Consider the following 20,920-nt stretch of genomic DNA (forward strand, 5'->3'; position numbering starts at 1 on the left):
GTACTTTCTGTGGGTTGCTATGACTCAGTGATTTATGCTGCACATTTTGTGGTCCGATCTAGACATTTAAGTCAGCGTCATTTCCTGGAAAAAAATTCAATCAAAAGGCACAGTGTCTGAATTATAGACATTTCCGACAGTTGATCTAAGGTTATTCTTGACAGTTTTATTGAAGCAGACCGGGCATTTCATTTTAATTGAATTTTTTATTGTTATCTTTTTAGAGGGTGTTGTACGTTGCTGATTTCTTTCAGCAATAAGTACAAGTATTTTACAGAAGTCAGACAACTGTATTGGTTTCAGTGAACAACAGGGCTGTCTCTGTGCAAGTTATATTCAGTCAATATATTTTCAATGAAACTCAAGAAATAAATGGCTTTCATTGCTCAAGTTTGGGAAGTGCAAGCTTGTAATACCATCATAATAATAATAATAATAATAATAATAATACAGTCCAATGCAATAGTTAAATGTATGCTATTTTCAGAAGAAAATGTTTTTATTCAATAAATACTCAATAAATACTTGCACAATGGTCTGAGTACCAAGTTAGTATTTCAAGTAATTAAATGCCTTTTTTGTATACATAAAGAAAATAATAATACAATTAGTTCACCCTAGTGAGAACATGTTTAACTTTAAACTATGTGCAGTGTGCAACAAACAGATCTGCCTTCTGCAGTATAGCTTTGACAGTATTTTCCCCAGATATTACAAATACTACAAACACATACAGCACATATCAGCACATACAAGACATGTATCTGCACACAGGTCTGGATTCATAATTTGTTTATTTAATTCACTTCTAAAACAACCTGTCAGATGTTGACATCCTAATAAATGACATTTTATTCACTGTATTGCACAGTGAATGGAATGCAGAATTGCAGACGGCAAGTGAAGTATGCCAATGTACTATAAAATTGCAGGGTGAAACACTAGTGTCGTATGAAGTGGAAACTTTGTACAGCAAGCCCATATTTCTATGCTTCAGAATCTCGTCTCAATTTGTCTTAGTCTTGTCTGAAAGTAACGTTAATTGTGCAGCATTGCTGCTGCACATGAAACACCTGTGAATGCAGGTATATTTTGCAAGAATGTCTAAAACCAAACATGTAGTACAATCCCAACAGAACATATTTCAAAAAGACCATCAACTCAGTTAATTTCATTACGGCTCTTAACCACTCCATACCTGCAAAGTGGTGGCACATTGTATAGTACCGGCACTCAATATTAGCGATTTGCCTTACAGATGTGCATTTTCTAAAAATGAAACAACCATAGTTGACAAAACATCTTTACACTATGAAGCACTAATCTAGTAAACAATTAACCAACAAAAGTAATGCTTCAGGAAGTATTCTGTGGCCTACACAAGCTATAATGAAAGATAAAATTGGCTCAGGGATGGGGAAGTGGGGGGGGGGGGGTGGAGTAGACTGCGAGTGTGGATTCAGTGGGAGTAGGTGGGGACTTGCCATTGTAGACTGGTTGGCGGGGGGGGGGGGGGGGGGGGGGGGGGGGGGGGGTTATCTGTCATTCTGAAAAATTCAAACACTGTAGGGGGGCATGTACTCCAGCATGTTGGTGTCTTATCTGTGCACTTGCCAGCTGCAGAATGATATACAAAACACCTGAAATTCTCAGAAGGGAAATGTGTAAGTTTACATTATAATTCCCTTTTCTCTCTGCTCAGTTCTGTCATTTGCTGATGCTGAAGAGATGTGTACACTAGCACTTTCTTATTAATACTATCTCTCTTTTTAGACCCCACCATCACCTCCTTATCAGGTACCACTTTTACATTTATTATATATACAACAGTACTAAAGAAACACATCGTTTTCCACCCACATCCTCCAAAATAGAAGTAAGTGAAAGATATACTGAGTCCTCCAACCAACATGCACCACCGTCACCCCCACCACCCCTAGCCTTTTAACATTAACCTAAACCATTTTGTCTTCAGCACCGCCGAGGTACAAAGCAAAGCATGCGAAATTCACATGGATTCACATTTGTTAAAAAAAATGGCTCACTGTGTGATGTAATGTTGCTTCCTCTGGTGAAACCCTGCTCCTGAATAAAAAAGATTTCACAGAATCGCCCACTTAACGAAAGAGATGAACGTAGATCTAGGTAATTATTGGTATGACACCCCTAATACAAATCGTTGCAGTCCTCGCAGTTGAAATTCCCAAATTTAGTGCAAACCAAAATGATTTTAATATAATATATGCCAACAAATTGTAAGTCGTCCAGATGCATTTAACATAGTTTACAGGGCAAATGCAATCTCTGGCTGTTAAACACCCAAGAGGTTCTGCATCCTACCACTGACCAACAGCAACAGCACAATGCTGTATGGAACGGAAACCTCTCTGGGCTGATATGCGAACACTGCAGCTTAATAAAATGCAATGCACTTCTTTGTGCTTGGAAAACATGTAGCGGTACATTCAATCAATCAATCAATTAGTGTACACCTTTAAATAAACCTGAGAACACTCAGCATGGTCATTCTCACTCAGATTCATGAAGCACTCTGAAAGACAATCACATAAAAGCAGAGGTGTGCAACAACATATTGCCCAGCTCAGTGATGTATGTACAGCCCTCTCTGCTTGCTTGGAGGGATGGATTACCCTTTTATGACCCCTCATGTCAGGCTCCCATCAGAGGCCACTCTCTCATCTCCTAATCCCCTCCCACCCTGCAGTCCAGACATAGATCAACCTATTGACTTAAATAAGGAGGACGGTTGAGTATGTGAAAATAGCCACTGTATGGCTGGTCTTTGCTTAGGTTAAAGGGTTTCACAGGACTTGAAAAACCTGCATCATAAAATAAAAATAATAGTTTTAAGTAATGGTGCGAAATGGTATTTATTGCTTAACGGTATGTGTTGTTTTGTTACTTATATGTAAATTCCCCTATAAAGACACAGGTGGAATTTCACTTCCAGAAAGAATGAAGTTACTGGCAGCATTTCAGTTAAATATCCTAACATATGCATAGGAAGACAAAAATCAAAAAGTTAAAGAATTGTGCAGTAATTACACAGCAATAAAATAATGTGCGACATAGTTTGTGTACAGTATATGCGTATTTAAGCCAGTGTTCCAAGCTCAGACATCTGGACTATTCTCAGGTGTCACAGGATCATCTAGACGTTGACCAATAGGTGTGCTGAATGCTGCATTCTTTCTGAATGGAGTGTCGCTTGTCCTGACTGCTGTTACACGCTGAAAAAAATAAGATGATACATCAATAATATAGATCAACAAAGCCATTTTTAAAGAATTTTCAATTCAACTCTATTGTCGAAGTAAATTATTGAACAAATAGTAAAAATAAATAATGATGTTGCTAAATAAGACTGGGCTACAGCAAAAATATTATTTATTTTCCATGTAAGCACAGAACATGAAAGCCAAATTGACTAGCTAGAAATAGCATTTTCCTCGATGAAAGTTGCAGATGAAGACCTAGTGACAATACATTTTTACAGAACCGTAAATGAAACAAGGAAATGGTGACAAAAATAAAGATACAATCCAAGGCTGATTTGTTTAACTGTTTTGCTAGTTGGACTGCCACAGTAGCTAGCTAGCACATAAATAAATTGCGACAACTTGAAGAAATGTCAGCTTGCATTAAAAAGTCCTACAGCACCACAGTACTAGGCAATCACATGCCAACACATACAGTACCAAGTAACAACAACAACGCCAAGAAGGTTTTATTGTTGGTCTGTAGGAATGAATACAGCAAAGCATCTAAACGGCTCATCTTTGGCAATTATAAATTTAATTAATTTGCAGTTAATTAATTAATTTTTATGGAATGAATTAACTATGCTAGAGGATTATTATTTGAAACCACCTATAACATGTTGCTAGTGCAGCTAGACAACTATGGGTACCAAAATGACTACACCTGGCAAATGATTTCCATGGGTGTACTTTTCCACACCAACTGACAATTGTACACTAATAAAGAACTGGCCACAATTAACAAACTGTAATCTATTTTGTCAAGATTATTTTAGCACAGTTTAAGCAGTATGGAGAACTGTAATCCAGACAGTTCTGTGCTTTTCTGCTCCTTAATGCAATATTGTCCCTACCATAACAGACATATCTTATTATAAGTTATTCTCAGAGCATGTGTCAAACATTCTTGTTAATAAGAGTTAATTTATACCATTGTTTAATTCTCATTTTACTCTCATATAAGCATAGTATAGAAAATTCAACAGTTACCAAAATTATAAAAAGATATTGTGCTTGTGTTTGTGCAGTGACTCCTGCTCTTCTTTGTAGGTCTAATTTAAAGACAAATGTCAGTTAAATCCAAGCCACTGACTGATTTTTTCCTGATCTTTCTAGATAAACCATAAAAACACCAATTTCACAGAATTGCCATTTTGAAATGACTTTTCTGTTGCATATTTATGGAGAAACTGAAACCAATTTTGATCAACTTACCTGTACCTTCTGATAGTTCTCACTCCAAAAAGAAATGGCCTGGTCACTTTTGTAATCATGTTCCTATTGATGATGAAATAAACAAAGAAAAGGATTTTTCCTCAAACATCATACACTAAATTCAATAGGACACAGTAATATTTCAGATTGTTACTTTCTCCTTGTGTGTTGGGTTTGATTTTCTGTATTTGAATGCATTTTTACATTTGCATAACATTAAACAAAAATATTTTCTTGTTCACATGAAATCTGTTCACTCTCTGCCAAAACATTTTGCTTTTTTATCCATACATTGAAATTCTCATCCATTTGCAGTGGTATGTTGGGATCACTTTTGAAGGGATCACCAAAGAACTATTCCCTGCAGTCAATTTTGATCTGTCGACACATTTAAATTGCATTTGAAGATTTCAAATTACATTTCAATTAAATATAAAGCTCTGAAGTCCTTTTCATTGATTTTGTAGTATGATGGTTAGGGGAAATGGGATTGTAAAGCAAAAGGTTGTGGGTTCGATTCCCAGGTGGGGTGCTGCCATTGTACCCTTCACCAATGTAATTAATTAGCATTTGTTCAGTAAGATGTCTAAATGGACTGCGTGCAAAAATGGAATCTCAGTGAGTCCCTCGCTCTGGATTACAGCATCTGCTAAATATAAATGTGCTATTTATTGCAAACAGCTGGTATAGTGATATTACAACTTTATGAAATAAGCGGTAGAGTATGAAACAAGGAGCAAAATTCAAATATGGCATCTCAACATGACCCCTATACTATACTACACCTTGGAGGGAGAGGGGGGTACTGATTGAAACCCAGGTACTTTGAAGTCCTCTCTTGTGGTGGAGATAAACTCAGCTGGAGGAGGACCAGGATTAAATTCTTCATCCACCTGCTGGCTGTAAGGTAAACAACACCAGCATGCGATATTAAAAACATTCTGGGATAAAGGAATTTAGAAATTAAGGTTTTAAGTTTTCTGCTGGTCAGAGAGTGATTGTCTGTTGCATTACACCACACTCAGAGTTCACAGACACCGTGGGCAGATTTCTAAATGAATATTTGACGTGTATGGAGTGTTTTGGCTAAATTAAATTGGCACGGAGATTTGTTTGTATAGTTAAAGGCATACTATGCAGGATTTTCACCATGAAAATGTTATAAAACCACCATGCTCCTCCATCACTATGATACACAGGCAATCTTGAGTCATTGCTTGTCTGCCTTTATTTGTTATTCTAAGAAGTGTTCGGAACGTTTCTGGGCATGGCCCTTCTTTCTTTGTGGTCTGTATCTGAAAAGCATGTGACCAATTATAGACGAAGAAGGAGAAGAGGAGGAAATTATATGGATTGACTGCAGTGAGTGGTGCGTTATCAGCTGGGATAGTGCTGGAGAAAGAGTTGCCTTAGTGGCTAACCTATCGCTATCCAAGCGGCTGGTCATCATTCAGGTTAGGCAGCTGCAGTTATTAGCTAAAAAAATTCAGTTATGTTTGTCAACGTTAGCTAGCTCTCCATGATGGCCCAAGAATTTGCTGGGAATAAGATTCCAATCCACTTCTCTCTGCACATATGGGGTATTTAGCTATCGTTAGCTAGGTAATAGTGGAGTCCATCAGTCGGGAAAATCCTACTATCCCGTATACGTTAGGTATTTGAATATGACTGCAATTCTGGATATGACTGGCTGGTAGGCCACAGCCTGGAGCTCTTCTAGGTTACTTCCCCAAACTGCAGACGGGGGAAGGCAGCCTCCCATCAAGCTACGCGGTGGGGACACATACAACCTTGCTACAATAGACACACGAAGCAAGACTATGAAATATATGGTATGAAATGCAGACTGCCAACCGTGGCTGGCAATCCCAAAAGGCTACGCACGATTGGTGCTCGTGTTGCCCAGGAAAAGGAAGCATTAAGAAACAGGATAAACATCTGTCATCATGACTTGTCTGATTGTGAATCCATTAGTACTAAATACATATGCATAATTACATAACACAGTCATCAGACCATGGTAATCAGTGTAACTCATCAATGTCTTTCCATATTAATGTCAGCTGCAAGTCTTCATCTCAAGTGATCCAAGCACATATTAGGCTTAACACTTCGGTCAGGGCTTCATCCATGCACTTACCATGAAAGACACACAATATGGAAAAAATAATTAACCTTCCCCAGATTACTACATGGTCCATGTCCATCATGCAACTACATTATATAGATTACAAAATGAGGAAACACAATATGAAAACATATTATGAATAAGGTTTTTGAATGCATTAGCCTACATATTGGTCTAAATCTAAACCCAATACAGAGAACTACAGAGACACTCTTACAGGCACTCTATTATTGTTTGGGGTGTTGTAATTTAAAGAAGGTATGTATAAATACATAACTAAGTATTAAATAACTTTTATAAATCTAAAATTGACCATATCAGAAATATAGGTCTATAGTATTATTTCTCGGGAGTGCCCCTTTAGTCTTGGCGATTCAGAGTTGCACGTTGGACAGTAGTACAACACTAGAGCCACGCACTAGAGTTCACTAATTAAAATAGGTTTCATGTTTTGCAAATGGAGGTTTTTATAAGGGGTACCAGGGCCAGTCCGCGTGGTCGGGTATACATGAGAGCTGGAGCCAGACAGGCTGCAGTAGCTAGGATACCCAGGAGCCGAAACCCAGCCATGCTAGACTGCCCACAGCCATCTCTTCACTCGCAATATAAATTTCCAAAGCAGACACATATGTTCCCCCCATCACGGGAAGCAAACACAATAAACCTGAGCAAAGAAAGGAGGCAGACACCTCCACCTCCTCACCGGCACACACATGGCTTACAGGTGGTCCTGCACATACCCTGACCCATTAAACCCCACCTCTGTGTATGATCTCACACTATTTCAAAGGTGTGACACGCAAGCCACATTGAAGGAGAAGTAATTTGTGTTCCAAAAGAAGAAAAATACATAAGCTCAATGTATTTGAGGAGGGTGAAATCTGGAATACAAAAAAATATTTAACAGAAAACCATGTATATCTGATAAAGGATCATTCCACGAAGATTCTAAATTTGATAACACTTTGTGATTACTAATTTGCTTCTCACAAAGAAGATTACAAATCTCAGGCATAATGTCATGAAATTAAAATGTGTAATCCATGCAGGAACCTTAAAAACCATGCAATGAACACAGGAAGGTATTGGTATAGGCTACATATTCCTCTACAAATGTCAGAATAGCTTACATTACAAACACTCCTTTTTTCTACAGTGTGATTCCTAAAATATATTGCTGGAGTGTATAAGTTACATTTATGTATCAATGTACTGAATGGCCAAAGCAAAAACACTGAGTAATAGTCCTTGATTACTAACAATAGGCTATACGTCAATCTCAGACATTATTGCCAGTGCTTATGGCAGTGTAATATAAGCCTACGTTTTTCCACACAGTACTATTTAGTAAAGTAGAACTGTCTGTGTATACAACAGATTACTTCATATACACTTGGTTAGTGTCTTCCCCAAATTTATATCAAATTATCATTTAATATTAAATGTGTGTAGCTCCTGTTAGGTAGTATATTATTAGGCAAATTCAGAAAATTATTGAAATTTTTATCTAATGATACAACTAACCACTATTTGTCCATGCACATGTTTACATCATGCTCTTCCTAATGTTTCCTGTCAAGAGAAGGTTTTTTCTGTTGAATTTAAGAGGAATATATTCTTTAAATGGAAATTTGCCTCGTTGAGCAATTCAATAACTTGCCAAAAGACTGTTCCATCAAACAGGTAGGCCTAAAACATAATTTAAACACAAGGTACTAGTAACAGAATACCTAAACAGAAGTACAGAACTTAACAGAAAGAAACACACTAACCTTATTGTCTTGTAAAGGGCTTTTTCTAAAAGTTCTTCTCGTAGCCCTTTCAAAAAAAACAAAAAAAAAACAACAACGAAAAAAAAAAAAACATGAAAAATTGCACTCGGGAAAATAAGTTATCAGACTTCAACGACACTATTTCTTTATGATATAACTGGCTAGGCCACATACCCTGAAATTTTATACTTTAATATTACACATTGCATAGATTTTAAACACAGGCATTGACTTCATTTGTGCACAAGTGGCTGATAAGCTAATATTTGATTTAGAATATGTTCAGTGTCCCCTTGGACATCCCCTTGAATAAAAACAGACAGCTTCTATGGCACACAATGCAGGAAACTACTTCCTATGTTGTATTACTTGCCCCTCTGTCTTATCTGAGGAGCCACAGGAGGAATGAAATCCTCTTTCACTGTCGTGACATCTTGAGCTTTAGATACCAGGTCCATAGAAATAATCCCTTTGTGTCCATGTTTGGAAATGTGAGCTTTGGATTCCTCAGTATCCAGAAATGATGTGGCCCTCTAAAAATAAAAAAGAAAGAGAGAGCTCATATACGATTGAAACTGTGGTACAGAATTGTCTTTAATCGCAAAATGTGGATCATGGGACTACATCCAGGTATTACTGTTTAAAATGCTACCATTTGGACTGAGGCTACATTACATTACATTACAGGCATTTGGCAGACGCTCTTATCCAGAGCGACGTACAACAGAGTGTATAACCATAAGTGAAGTGTGAAGTCTAAGCAAACTGGCAAACTAGGCTATATTGCATCAGTGAGTTTAACAAATACAACTGCATAGAGGTGGATGAGAAATGTAGCAACAGCTTAATTTTCTTAAAACTCTATCTGTCAGAAATTACTCAGGGTTGCATATTGAAATTACCCTGGATTGCGGTTTAGGCCTGAACCGTGATAGGCTACACTAGAACACTAGTGCAGTTGAGAGTTTGTTCTTAAAAGATAATAATAGGCCTAAATAAAGTTTCTTCATCTTCATGAACGTGGTTGTCCTACACAGGGCATTATGGGACACGTTTGCTGTAATTGTAGCCCATATGTTTATGCACATGAGCAAACTTCATTCTAACGAAAGAGGTGAGTGGCATTAAAGATTTAGAAGTTCACAAATCCTCTGAACTTTTGTTTTGCATATTGCATACGGTTGCCAGATTACTTGTACATATTTGTACGTGTCCGGTTTGTAGTTCCGACCGGACAATATAACGTACGGTCGGAGAAATTGATGGAAGAAATTTACCGGTAGTTTGTAATGAATTTCCGTCACAATTACACCTGGTTCGTGATCAGTTTCCGCCCAACTCCCGGTCCGCCATCGGTTCCGACAGCGCATCGCTTCGTGCGCATGTTGTCCAGTTTTGACAAATTCTCTATCTGCCAATCCTATTCTTGCACCGTCATATAGGAATTCCACATTGAATTTGAAAAAACAGCTGAGCTCTGTTTACAGCGCAAACCTCACAACAGATTTCGTTATACATTTTCGCAGCGACGTTCGCTTGGTACCTAGCTACTGGACTGATGCTAGTTAACTATAAAACATCAAGTTACTGTCTACTAGCCAATACGCAACCTTTTTCGTAGGCTGTGACTCACCTCTTCCACCCAATTATCCAAGAGACATTTTCCTGGCGATGTTTTATCCACATCGTCTGATGTGTTCATTTTAACCTTATATTCTGGGTGTGTGAATATACTGTATTTTCTTATTAAAATAATATCAACTCGTTTATATTTTTCTTGACTTTGCGAAAGCAAGGAAAACTACTCCAAGCTCACAGCAATGGCGGAACCGCTTGAAAAGCGTCACCATAGCGACTGTAAACAATTGGCGTCATCTGCGAGATAGCAGATCTCAGATTCCCCCAACTATAGTAGGCCAATTTATATTTCTAAATTTGGTATTTATCTCCAATACTCTTTTTGAGAAGCTGCATTGAATCCTAATGATCATATCCTCACAATGTTTTTTATATTCCATAAGTTATTACAATATAATTGTTACATTTCATTTCATTACATTACATCGACTTAACTGACACACAGCACAATTCCCAGTGTTCAACATGGGACAATTAGCTGCTCTGTAAAATTTAAAGGTAGGCTGTGATATAAAAATGTATTTTATACTAAGCATTTTGCAGTGCATTCTTTATTATTAAGAGTGACATCCAAAATCAAATAGGCCAAGTGTATTCATATAGGTTAATTAAAGCAGCGGGACAAAAGTGCAGCATAGGCTAATCTTCTCATTAATAAATATTTCCCTGTCGTCTTCATGCATCACATAAAATCTTAATATTATGCATGAATCCATTAATAGCATCAAATAGGTTAGTTGGAACCTTAAAAATGAAAGTAGTAGATACTTTGAAAATGCACGTGTATGTAGGCCTAACTGCCATTTCAGTTATGAAGACCTTTTTTCAACACATGTAAAATGAATGTCAAGGGGCTATAAAGTAGCATTAATCTAAAATAAGCTAATTTTAGCAGACCCACAGCCCTAGCCTTTGCCCTTTCGTCTGTAGCTGCGCTTCCGTGTGCGTGCAATTTGTCATCTGGGAACAATTCATAATTTAATTGTTTGCTGAAAATATTTTAATAATCTAAACAAATGCTGCAAGTAGCAACACATTATTCTTAAATATGAGATTGTACAACGAATTCTATGGCTTTCTAACAATGGGGGGGGGGGGGGGGGGGGGGGGGGCGGAACAGAAAGTAAGGCTTCCATATGACTGGTTTACTGTTGCCTTTATAAAATTCAGTTATCCTTTTCTTACCTTTGGCACAATTGTTTGAGATTATGGCAACTTGTATGTACAGCCTGACATACTTCAAGTCAGTTGGAAACACATTTACATAACCATGTATAACGGTTAACCACCGGTTTTTATTAGACTTTTGTTTCCCCATCGAGCCTCTGAGATAATGTTGTCTTTTGCATCTATCAGGGGTCTATATAAGCGTGTTAATGACTCGCTGTCTGGGGAGAAATAGCTTGCTGTTCAGTTGTTACAGTAGGTTAGGCCTATATAAAACTTTGCATTGTGGTGTAGTTTCCCTTAGGACAGAGTAACAGTGTTCTGGGTTTTCTGATTAGATTTTTAAAGAAGCCTGGTTATGTCAGATTGGTCCAACATGGCGTCTATTTTTGGTTCCACCATATAGCCACTGCACATAAAACAGAAAGAGAAAAAAAATGGGAGAGGATGATCTCACTCAGAAATTGACCATACTTTGGTCTGGATGGTTCTACATATTCAGGGTCTTAAAACTTGGATGCAAATCATTGGTAATCTGCAGCTCATTTTTCTCTGTACATCTTTCTCAGTCATATCCCATACAATTTAAATGCCGCCTGGCAAACACAGCTGAGCATGCTTTGAGCACCCCTCTGTTCAATCAAGCAAACCCATCAGTTACTGTGAGGGCACAATAATCTACCGATTCCAATTTAATCATTTAAAAAATTGTCACATCATTACCCTTGGCATGAGAGAATCGGTCGCCTCAAAGCACACAAGTTATGAAACTGAAATGAGATTCCTTATGTGAAAAGAATATTGAAAATGTCGCCTCCTATGACAGGTGAGAGCAACTTAACCTTCTACTCACTATGGAAATCAAGCTCCTGTTAAAAAGCACATTTTAATTATCTCACAAAATGGTTGTTGCATGTTGAGCCTTTGTGGTGCAACAGACAGTCAAGATTCAATATAATTATGTCCGCTTCTCTCTCATAGTGAAGAACAAAATACGTATGGTTGTCTGTTTAATGTACACAGTGATGAATAAAAACAGGACATGTAGCCTCAACTGTGTGCTTGCCCAGGGATGTGCAAACAGAGCATGCACAAAGTATGATTTTTTTTTTCTCACTTTTGGGGTTTTGGCATGCCAATGGGCCTAGTTTAAGACTGGCAATGGCCATGTTATCTGAGTCGAGTCTAATATCTGCAAATGTGCTCGGATAAATTGAAGGCATTCTTTGGTTGAATTTGGCAGATATCCATCTCTGATTTTCTCAGTTCTGAATTTACCTCTGCTCCCAGCCAAAAAACTGTTGGTTCAGGCACAGCGAAGAGAAGGTAGAGAAAATGAAAATGGCTTCCAGGAATCAGAATGTTTTCATGGAATATTTTACTGGAATACTGGTATTGTAACACCTGTAATTAGTGATGGTAATGTTTAACTTATTTTATATAATTAATGGTCTGGGAAACTGAAATCTGTGAATTCTTTGCTGATGTGTTGTTTTTATATATTCTTGCATTCACAAACAGCCAAGAAATATTTTTAAATGATTTTTGCTAAAAAATTACAATTTTTAAATATATTTTAAGTCCAGTGAAATTGTCTCTGCATGTAATATGTTAATGTTTTCCAAAAATGAAAATACCTACAAGAAATGGGTTTTATTTCTGGAGCCCACAGGCACTGCAATATTGCAATAACCCGTACAGTTAGAATTTGCAGTGCCCATTGTCGCCTGAAATTTGTCGCAGAACATAATAATTTGGTTAAAAACTGGAAAGAAGACAGTCAGTTGTCACTTCTGGGGTCAATTGTCACAATTTAAATCCAGTTTCCTGGACCTTTATACAGTCAAATTCATTGTGACCAGAATATACATACAGTACACCAAAGTAAACAACAGCACCACCGTTCTCCCGGTTGTCACGTTTCCAGTTCACTCCCAGTCATTTTCAGGACCTCGCCGAAATGAATAGTTTGAAAGCACAAACTAACTACAGAGGACAATAAATCAGAAAAAAAGAGAATACTAACGTCAAACTGGTGCAGGTTTTGGCTAGCTATAAACAGAAAAACTATTTTAGATTGGCTAGTACGTAAATACAATGGGGTAAGCTCCACAAAATTGCTTGTGTCATACAAAGTGAAATATCTTTAATAACACGACAAATAGTACTGTTGTATTGAATGTATTTATGCAACAGATTGCTATCATTACCATCGCATTATTGCTTTCCTCACATTTATTTCAAAATGCTGAGCTCTTTATTTACATAGTACAGTTACACGACATATAGCCTACACATTCCATAGAGAGTGGATGGTTGATGGAGAGTAGAGTTGATGGTTTGTCCTGCAGGGACGGCACAAAGCAGCCAGTCACTGACAGTTTTCCCAGGAGGCACTTGGGGATGTTTGGAGGGACGGGAGAGTAAACATTGATTCCAAACAGCTGTCTGGAGAAGGAGCAAAGTTTAAATGTTGCTTCCTGTCTATTCATTCCAGACAGTGATTTAATCCACAATTTTCTATGTCTCTCTCTCTCTCTCTCTCTCTCTCTCTCTCTCTCTTTCTCTCCTATATGTATAGAAATTATATATTTCAGGATCAAAAACTGAGTGCATTTCATGGTGCACATGTGAATCAAACTCACAGGTGAGAATGATTGAGATCCTGAATCTAAGGAAGAGAGGCTATGAGAGATCTGGACATTCATGGCACTTTTACCACCACGCAATAGAAAAGCCTGATATAAGAGAGACTGTTTTTCACATATTGGGACCCACATGCACATACACATACACACACACACACACACACACTACAATGTAAGACTACAATGGATGCATTCAGAGAAAGAACAATTGTTTATATAATTAAACCAGTGCACTGTTACCTTTATTTACATTTACATGCATTTCTATTTCCCAAATCAGAGATAGAGAAAATGGGAAAGAAATGTCTGGTAGACTGAAATACTCTTAAAAACTTCAGTAACTGTAGGGCATACTGCAGCATTCATTGACCCCATTTCCTTCCTGTTGTGTTGCAACTGTCAATCAATAGAGAAGCAGAGAGACCAGACCTATTGTCTGTCCACTAAAAAAAAAAAGAAAAAAAAAATTACAAATGAGAAATGTTTTCTGTAATGTATCATGGCTCTGCTGAGAAATTCCAAGAACTGCAAGTTGTAGAAGAACTCCCAGTCCTCCAGGGGAGGAAAAGAGTGGTGTCAGAGCTGGAGTACATAAACATCTGCCAGTCACAGCCTGAAGAACAAATAGCGTTATTGTGTGGTTATTGGGTTTGTGTCTTCTACAGTTCATGAGATGTTTTTGGATGATGTTCATCAATGTTAGCTTTTTCTTCTTCTGCTTCTTCATCCTTAGTAGTAGTACTAGTAGTATAAGTAATTCAAGAATAAGAATAAGAAGAAATATATTAATATGGAGGATGCTAACAGTTTTGATGAATATCCGAGCCATTATTTTTTAACGGAGGTTCTGACTGGATGTGCTTTGCACTGGATCTTTTTAATAAATGTATAATAATTCTGTGTATTTGTTTTCTGACAAATGTCCTTAGGTAGACCATGTCCATATCCATAAATGACATGAATTAATTTTATATGAATTCGACACACTGTGAAATTCTGGGGGAAGAAAGGTGGGGATGGTGAAAGGAAGGGAGTGACAGTAAGAAATGGCAGGAAGATGTTGAAAATATGGTGTGAGGGAACCAACTTGTGTGACTTGGGAGAGGAAATTGCTCCCCGTGGGACAATTACAGTGACTTACAATAACAACTGGTGGTTGAGGTAAGAGTAACAGTGAGACTGCATCCAGCATTGTCCTCACAATGCTCCACACATGCCAATCCAGTCACAATGACTTCATAACAACTTCAATCTAATTTCACACCTGAGAGAACATCCCTCATTACCAATTATAGCAGCCTCCCAAAAATAAATCTGGCTGTAAACTGTAAATATGCTAATTAATCCAGTGATTACATATTATTTCACGTCCACCACCTTCTTTATTTAGAGATGTTAAACAGACTCACAAAGATCCTCTCAGAATTTGATATATCACATTTTTTGTGACAACTATCACATAGATCTATATAAAAAATAGTTACTGATCCAGTAACTTGGTGGGCTCCTGCAGAGCTGCACAGTTGCTTTTTTAGAGGGCATCATTGCCCACATCTGGAATAACGATTTGTGGTTGAAGCACAAGGATGGCATTTGTTTGCCACAGCTGTGTCGGTATGTCGACTGGCTCCGCCCACGATAAGTGGGCCTCAGACAAGAAGACCAGACAGTCGTGGGAAAGACACACCAAAGGTCACCGGGCACCACCTCACAAAACAACACGTACCACAGAGGAGGTTCTCATAAACCCCAGACAAACAGGCATTTTAAAGTGGCTGTGAGGATAGCCACACAGTCTGCACTGCAGAACCTACAAAACCTCTGCAGTCTCCTGTGAATCTCCTCCAGAAACCTGATCTGTGCTATTATACTGGGGTTGCCACATTACTGCTCCTCATAATCAATGATTCAGATGATAATTGTGTTTTAGTTTACAGCAGGGGTGCACAACAAGGACCAATCCATTTCAAGATTTTGTGCCAACTTCTGCTCTTAATTATTTAATTAGCTCAATAAAAATGTCTCAATCTGACATTTGTGTGAGCACCAGCTATAGCCAAAAACTGCAAGTATATCCTAAATATTGTACTGTGCTCAAGTGAAGGAGTGAACCAGCGTAATTCAGAGAGCTGTCAGAAAACTAAAACTGAGGCAATTGTTTTGGGAAAAAAACAGCACACAGTCCCAGACCAGGGGAGTTGAGCTCCCCTCATTTAAAGTGCATTGGTTTAGCAAGTGTAATATATCAGTGTTGTATTTGCATTTGTATACATGTACTCACAAAAATATAGGCTAGAAGCCCTATTAATAATGCAGCTGATGCATTAAAATTGTGTGTGAGGAGCTAAATGTGAATACGCGACACAACAAAGAGACTTGTTTGAAATCCATGACCAAGTTAAAAATACATTATACAGGTGCAAAACAGTAAATCAATCAAGACACCGTAAAAATGTATGTGTAAGATATTCATACTCAAGGAACCATTGATATGTTAGCACTGTTGTAAAACCTAGCATTGAGTGTTAGGATATGAATGCACTTTTAGATATTGGCCAGCCAAAGCATGTCTAAGTGGATGAAACAGCAATATTGCATAATTGTTCTCGTGTATTTTTGATTTACACAGCTTCATTCATTCGCATACACATTTTCTTATTTGTGTGCACACACAATTTACATACAATTTTGTATGCAATCAACTTAACAGTGTAATTCTGAAACTGAGGCCCATGGATAGAGACAAAACTCTGCACATCAGTGGTTTTTAAATTAATTTGCATAATGTTTGCAGTGCACTTAATAATGTGGATGTGAGCTAGCTGATCCCATTGTATACCCACGGTGAGGTACTGTATAAACAATGATAATATTATGGATAACTGAGCAAGCCAGAGGCATCTATATACTTTAAGGAATGCCTGATTGTTAGTTTGTATCCATCCTCCTCTGAAATACATTCACTGTGTAAAGCCGCTTAAATTTGCTAGCCAACATTTTGCATCTGAAATGGCTGCGGGGTGTTTTTTAATCTGGGTGTGTTTATCTGAGATTGCAAAAATGTGTGACCACCATTTGTATGCTAAAGTAAATGCTGCCTGTTGCCCTCTCAAAAGATAAGCCTTACCGATTGGCTCATTCATGAGCAGCCAATCATAATGATTTGTTCTGTTTTAAAAAAAATGCATTTCACACATGATTTTGTGGAGGTACTAAAACAAATTTGATTTGTTGTTTGTTTATTGATTCATTCATTAATTCATTGATTGTTTTAAATGCGCCTGCTTCTTCAGCACCTTCACAGAACTCGTGTTACATGGAATCAGAAGCATATAAATTGAAGCGAAAATCCCATACAGGTCAATCGGCTGTACTTTGAGAGATCGTCTTCATGAGGCCACCTCTCTCTGTATCTGTGCCACATTTAGCTTTACCGGCTTGAAATCACTCGTGGACACGTACACAAACATCTAGCGTCACGCCAGCGTATTCTGTTGAGACACCACTTCTTTCTTTTGGAAAAGACAGTCTTTTGAGAAAACACTGAGCGCAAGATTTTTTGGAAAAGCAACGGAAGAATTAATTAAGAAGACATGCTTCAGAGAATCTGATCCTCTTCCAAATCACACACGCCTGAGTGACCACACATAAGCCACACTGTTAATATTGGGGGAAAAAATGTTGTTTTAAGCCCCTGGAGTACCGACGTTAGAAAATGTTGTGTTTTAAAAACTCCTCGCTGGGCTGCTTTCAGCCATAATGAGGCTGCTATTTTTAACAACAAGGAAATAGTCAGGCCTTTGTGAAGCTGTTTAAATGCTTTTTAAAGAGAAAGAGTTCTTTTGTCATCAAGTTGATGATTTCAAGAAATGAAGACTAAGGGATTTACAGTGTTGGCCTAGTTCTGCTTCTGTCTTCATGGGCTGAAGCTCAGGATATTTGAGCAGAAGTTTGGAACAAAAAAGGCCTTTGGTTGTGTCTTTGAGTACTGATGAGTAAAGTCAAAGGAACACCAGAAAATCTGATGATTCAAAAAGCTTCAGTCAATTTTCACTTAAAAAAAGACCTTACTAATACAATTCTCTGAATGATAACGCATGATAACAGATTTGTGCTGTATGTTTTCTTATATATTTTGTCATTATAAGGCTGAGGAATTAGAAAAAAGAGTCAGACATGTGCCAAACCTTATATTTACCAAAATAAGTTTGTAGCAGAATTAAGAAGAGAGCAATGTTGAGCTCAGTAATCACAAAGGCCTGGTAGGCCAATAAAGACCTCTTCAGTTGATGACCAAAGTATTCTCACCATATTGAAGAAAAACCCTCAAACAACTGTCCGACAGATCAGAAACATTCTTCAGGAGGTAGGTGTGAATGTGTCAGTGGCTAGTTTCCACAGAAGACTTTACAAACAGAACCACAGAGGCTACACTGCAAAATACAAACCACTAATTAGCCCCAAAAACAGTACGGGCTAATTGCTGAGAAGTACATAAAAAGAGAGTTCTGGAAACGTTCTTGTGGACAGACGAGACCAAGATTCACTTTAACTGTTTAACAACATTAAATGATTTAGTGGACGTAGTGGTGACTATTATCAGTTTCAGGGGAAAAGCCCCTAAGCTTATAAACACTCTTTGCTGCATCAGAAGATAACAGAGATAACAAAGATAACGGCTGGTGGCAGCATTTATGATGTGGAATATTACAATTCATGCAGTGTAAGAGTAGGCAGCACTTTCTTAAGACCCCATTAGCAAATAAGTGTGCTCCTCTGTGCCACTGTGCATGCAAGCCTTGATTAAACACATAATCACTTTGCCACTGATTAAGCACGCCACTGGTAGTTAAATAACTTCCTGTTTAACGTACTGTGCATACTGCAAACAGGGCATATGCACTTAATAACTTTGCTGGTTATCATGTGGAATAAGCCACTATTCCCAAATATTATGGTGCCCTGAAATGGGGGGGACTATGTATAAAAAGTGCTGACATTTCTACATGGTAAAACCAAAATGTATACAAATGCCCTTTAATAAAAGCTGAGAATCTAGAGTTCAACCACATGTGTTTGATTTGTTTGATTGACAGCCAAATCAAGAGAAAAAATTATTTCCCCCTAAACATTATGGGGCTCACTATATATGGGAGCTATTGAATGCACAAATGGCTCTATTTAGTTGAACCAATGCTGTGAAAAAGTATTTGCTTTCCTCTATTATTGCATATTTGTCACACTGAATGGTTTTAGATCTGTATACAAAATGGAATATTAGACAAAGGGAAAGGGAAGTAAACATAAAACATATTTTTAAACTTTTCATTTATTTAATGAAAAAGCTATCAAACACCCACATTACTCATGTGAAAAAGAATGGTTTTCTGAAACCATTCAGTGTGACAAATATGCAATAATAGAGGAAATCAAGAAGAAGCAAATACTTTTTCACAGCACTGTATAAAGCATTTAGTATTACATTAATTACATTCAAGCAATTTACTGTTGCTGATTTGGAATTGTGGGATTGTGTCTTCTGTCTCAGAATCACAAGTTTAGAATCCTGTCTAATTCCTTCCTGATGCAGGAATAGGAAACGCTTATGAGCTATGCAGGCAAACAGCTGGTGGTTAAAATGAAAAGATCTGAACAATCTAGTTAGCTCAAGGTGCAAACCAAAAAAAGGAAAACACAGAAACAAACACTTGTAGCCCTGAAGTGCAACACACAAGCATACAATATCTAGCAGCCCTGAGGTGCAGATGCAATGTACAAAAGCAGAAATGTGTCATGCTGATCCCTGAACAATTAAATGTGTAATATTTAATTATGTAATATGTAACAAATGTGTAATATTATAATATTCTTGTGCAGTGCAGGATATTTTAAATATTTAGAAAGATTTCTGATGACCAGCCAACGGTTTACAGTGGCAGGTAATAGAGCCTTTGAGGTTTGTGGTCTAAAGCAAGGAAATACACTTCTGGTAATTCTGAAGCAACTTGTACAGTGCATATTTCCAGAGGCTGCATATTTGAACAGTTAAATTTTGTATCATCTATTCACAATTGGACATATACTTGTTTTTATTTTTATTGTCTTGGTTTCCTGGAGCATAGCGGTCTCAAATTGTATGCACCATAGGAAATAGATCCAGCTGAAAATAAGATTACATTTTAAAAATAATAATAGGTGGGGTGTCATTGATATGCCATTATTAAGTCTGTGAATTGTTTTTTGTGATTAGCTCATCCTTTGACATGTGTTGCCTTTGTGTTTTATATTTTAACAAAATCAACTCATTCATTTTTAGCCAATAACCCATGGTTTATGTGTTAAACTACCATTGGCAATTTGTGATTGGTTAAAAATGTCACCAAAAATAACCATAAAATCACTCTTCACCTGTTGTGCTGGTAGGATTTACACCTCTGCCAAAACCATTATTCAGTTAAATATCTGGCTGTTTTAAATATGAACTAACGTAACGTTAACATTGGTTCAGAGGGTAGATATCCTGGCTTTCCTAATACGTCTGGAATTCATGTCATGTGTGAACAGACTGGACACCGTATAGGAGACCTATGTGTGAATGAGGAAAACCACTAACTAACCCAGATAATTGAACCTGGCAATGTTGCAGGTTTCGCATGTGAAAGGGATTATAGACTTAGCCATTATGAATGTTCCTTGGTACTTTTAGTATGTCATTCAGTAGTCAGACATACTTGTAATATCTTTACTTAATACTAACAAAATTGTGCTCAACATATGGTGCATTTATTGAAAGCTTCACTTCCATTATTTAGCAAAGTGTTTATGGCCTAATTAAAGAAATACTCCAACTGCTTAAAATATGAGGACAGCAAGGGTACTGAATCAAAGCCATAAATACCCTCCCTTTCCCTTATCAGATAAAAACATCTCATATTGGTCTTTCTTGCAGTCTTGGGCCACCTTTCTGAACAATAGAAAAAGTAGCCTTTGAAAGCAAACACAACAATGAGACATGATTCCATACACAAGGTTGAACGCTTCCAGGTGCTGTGACACTCACCACTGCAAATC

At 37.5% G+C, this 20,920-nt stretch overlaps 1 protein-coding gene across 2 annotated transcripts; it reads right to left on the reverse strand.

The window, feature by feature from the left end:
* Nucleotides 1-1,709: 1,709 nt before the first annotated feature.
* spag8 (sperm associated antigen 8) lies at nt 1,710-10,246 on the reverse strand. Of its 2 annotated transcripts, none has more exons than XM_035389970.1 (6): nt 10,030-10,246; nt 8,770-8,929; nt 8,397-8,442; nt 5,282-5,396; nt 4,497-4,559; nt 1,710-3,251 (listed from the first exon to the last, which is right to left on the reverse strand). In XM_035389970.1, the coding sequence occupies exons 1-6, from the start codon at nt 10,096-10,098 to the stop codon at nt 3,135-3,137; spliced, it is 570 nt and encodes a 189-aa protein (XP_035245861.1). In that variant the 5' UTR covers nt 10,099-10,246; the 3' UTR covers nt 1,710-3,134. The 2 variants fall into 2 exon arrangements, with proteins under 2 accessions (XP_035245861.1, XP_035245860.1); XM_035389969.1 differs by lacking the exon at nt 10,030-10,246 and adding an exon at nt 9,674-9,928.
* Nucleotides 10,247-20,920: the final 10,674 nt, after the last annotated feature.

This window comes from Anguilla anguilla, chromosome 14 (genome assembly GCF_013347855.1).
Source record: "Anguilla anguilla isolate fAngAng1 chromosome 14, fAngAng1.pri, whole genome shotgun sequence".
NCBI lineage: Eukaryota > Metazoa > Chordata > Actinopteri > Anguilliformes > Anguillidae > Anguilla > Anguilla anguilla.

Bases quoted from the DNA above. Each gene is read 5' to 3' on its own strand.
- spag8 (XM_035389969.1), bottom strand. From the start codon at position 9,766: ATGCGCTGTCGGAACCGATGGCGGACCGGGAGTTGGGCGGAAACTGAT. The intron at 8,443-8,769 runs GCAAGTAATACA...TTTTTTTGAAAG, and splicing joins TCCTCAGATAAGACAGAGGG to GGCTACGAGAAGAACTTTTA. The intron at 3,252-4,496 runs GTAAGTTGATCA...TATTTTTTTCAG, and splicing joins AGAACTATCAGAAGGTACAG to CGTGTAACAGCAGTCAGGAC.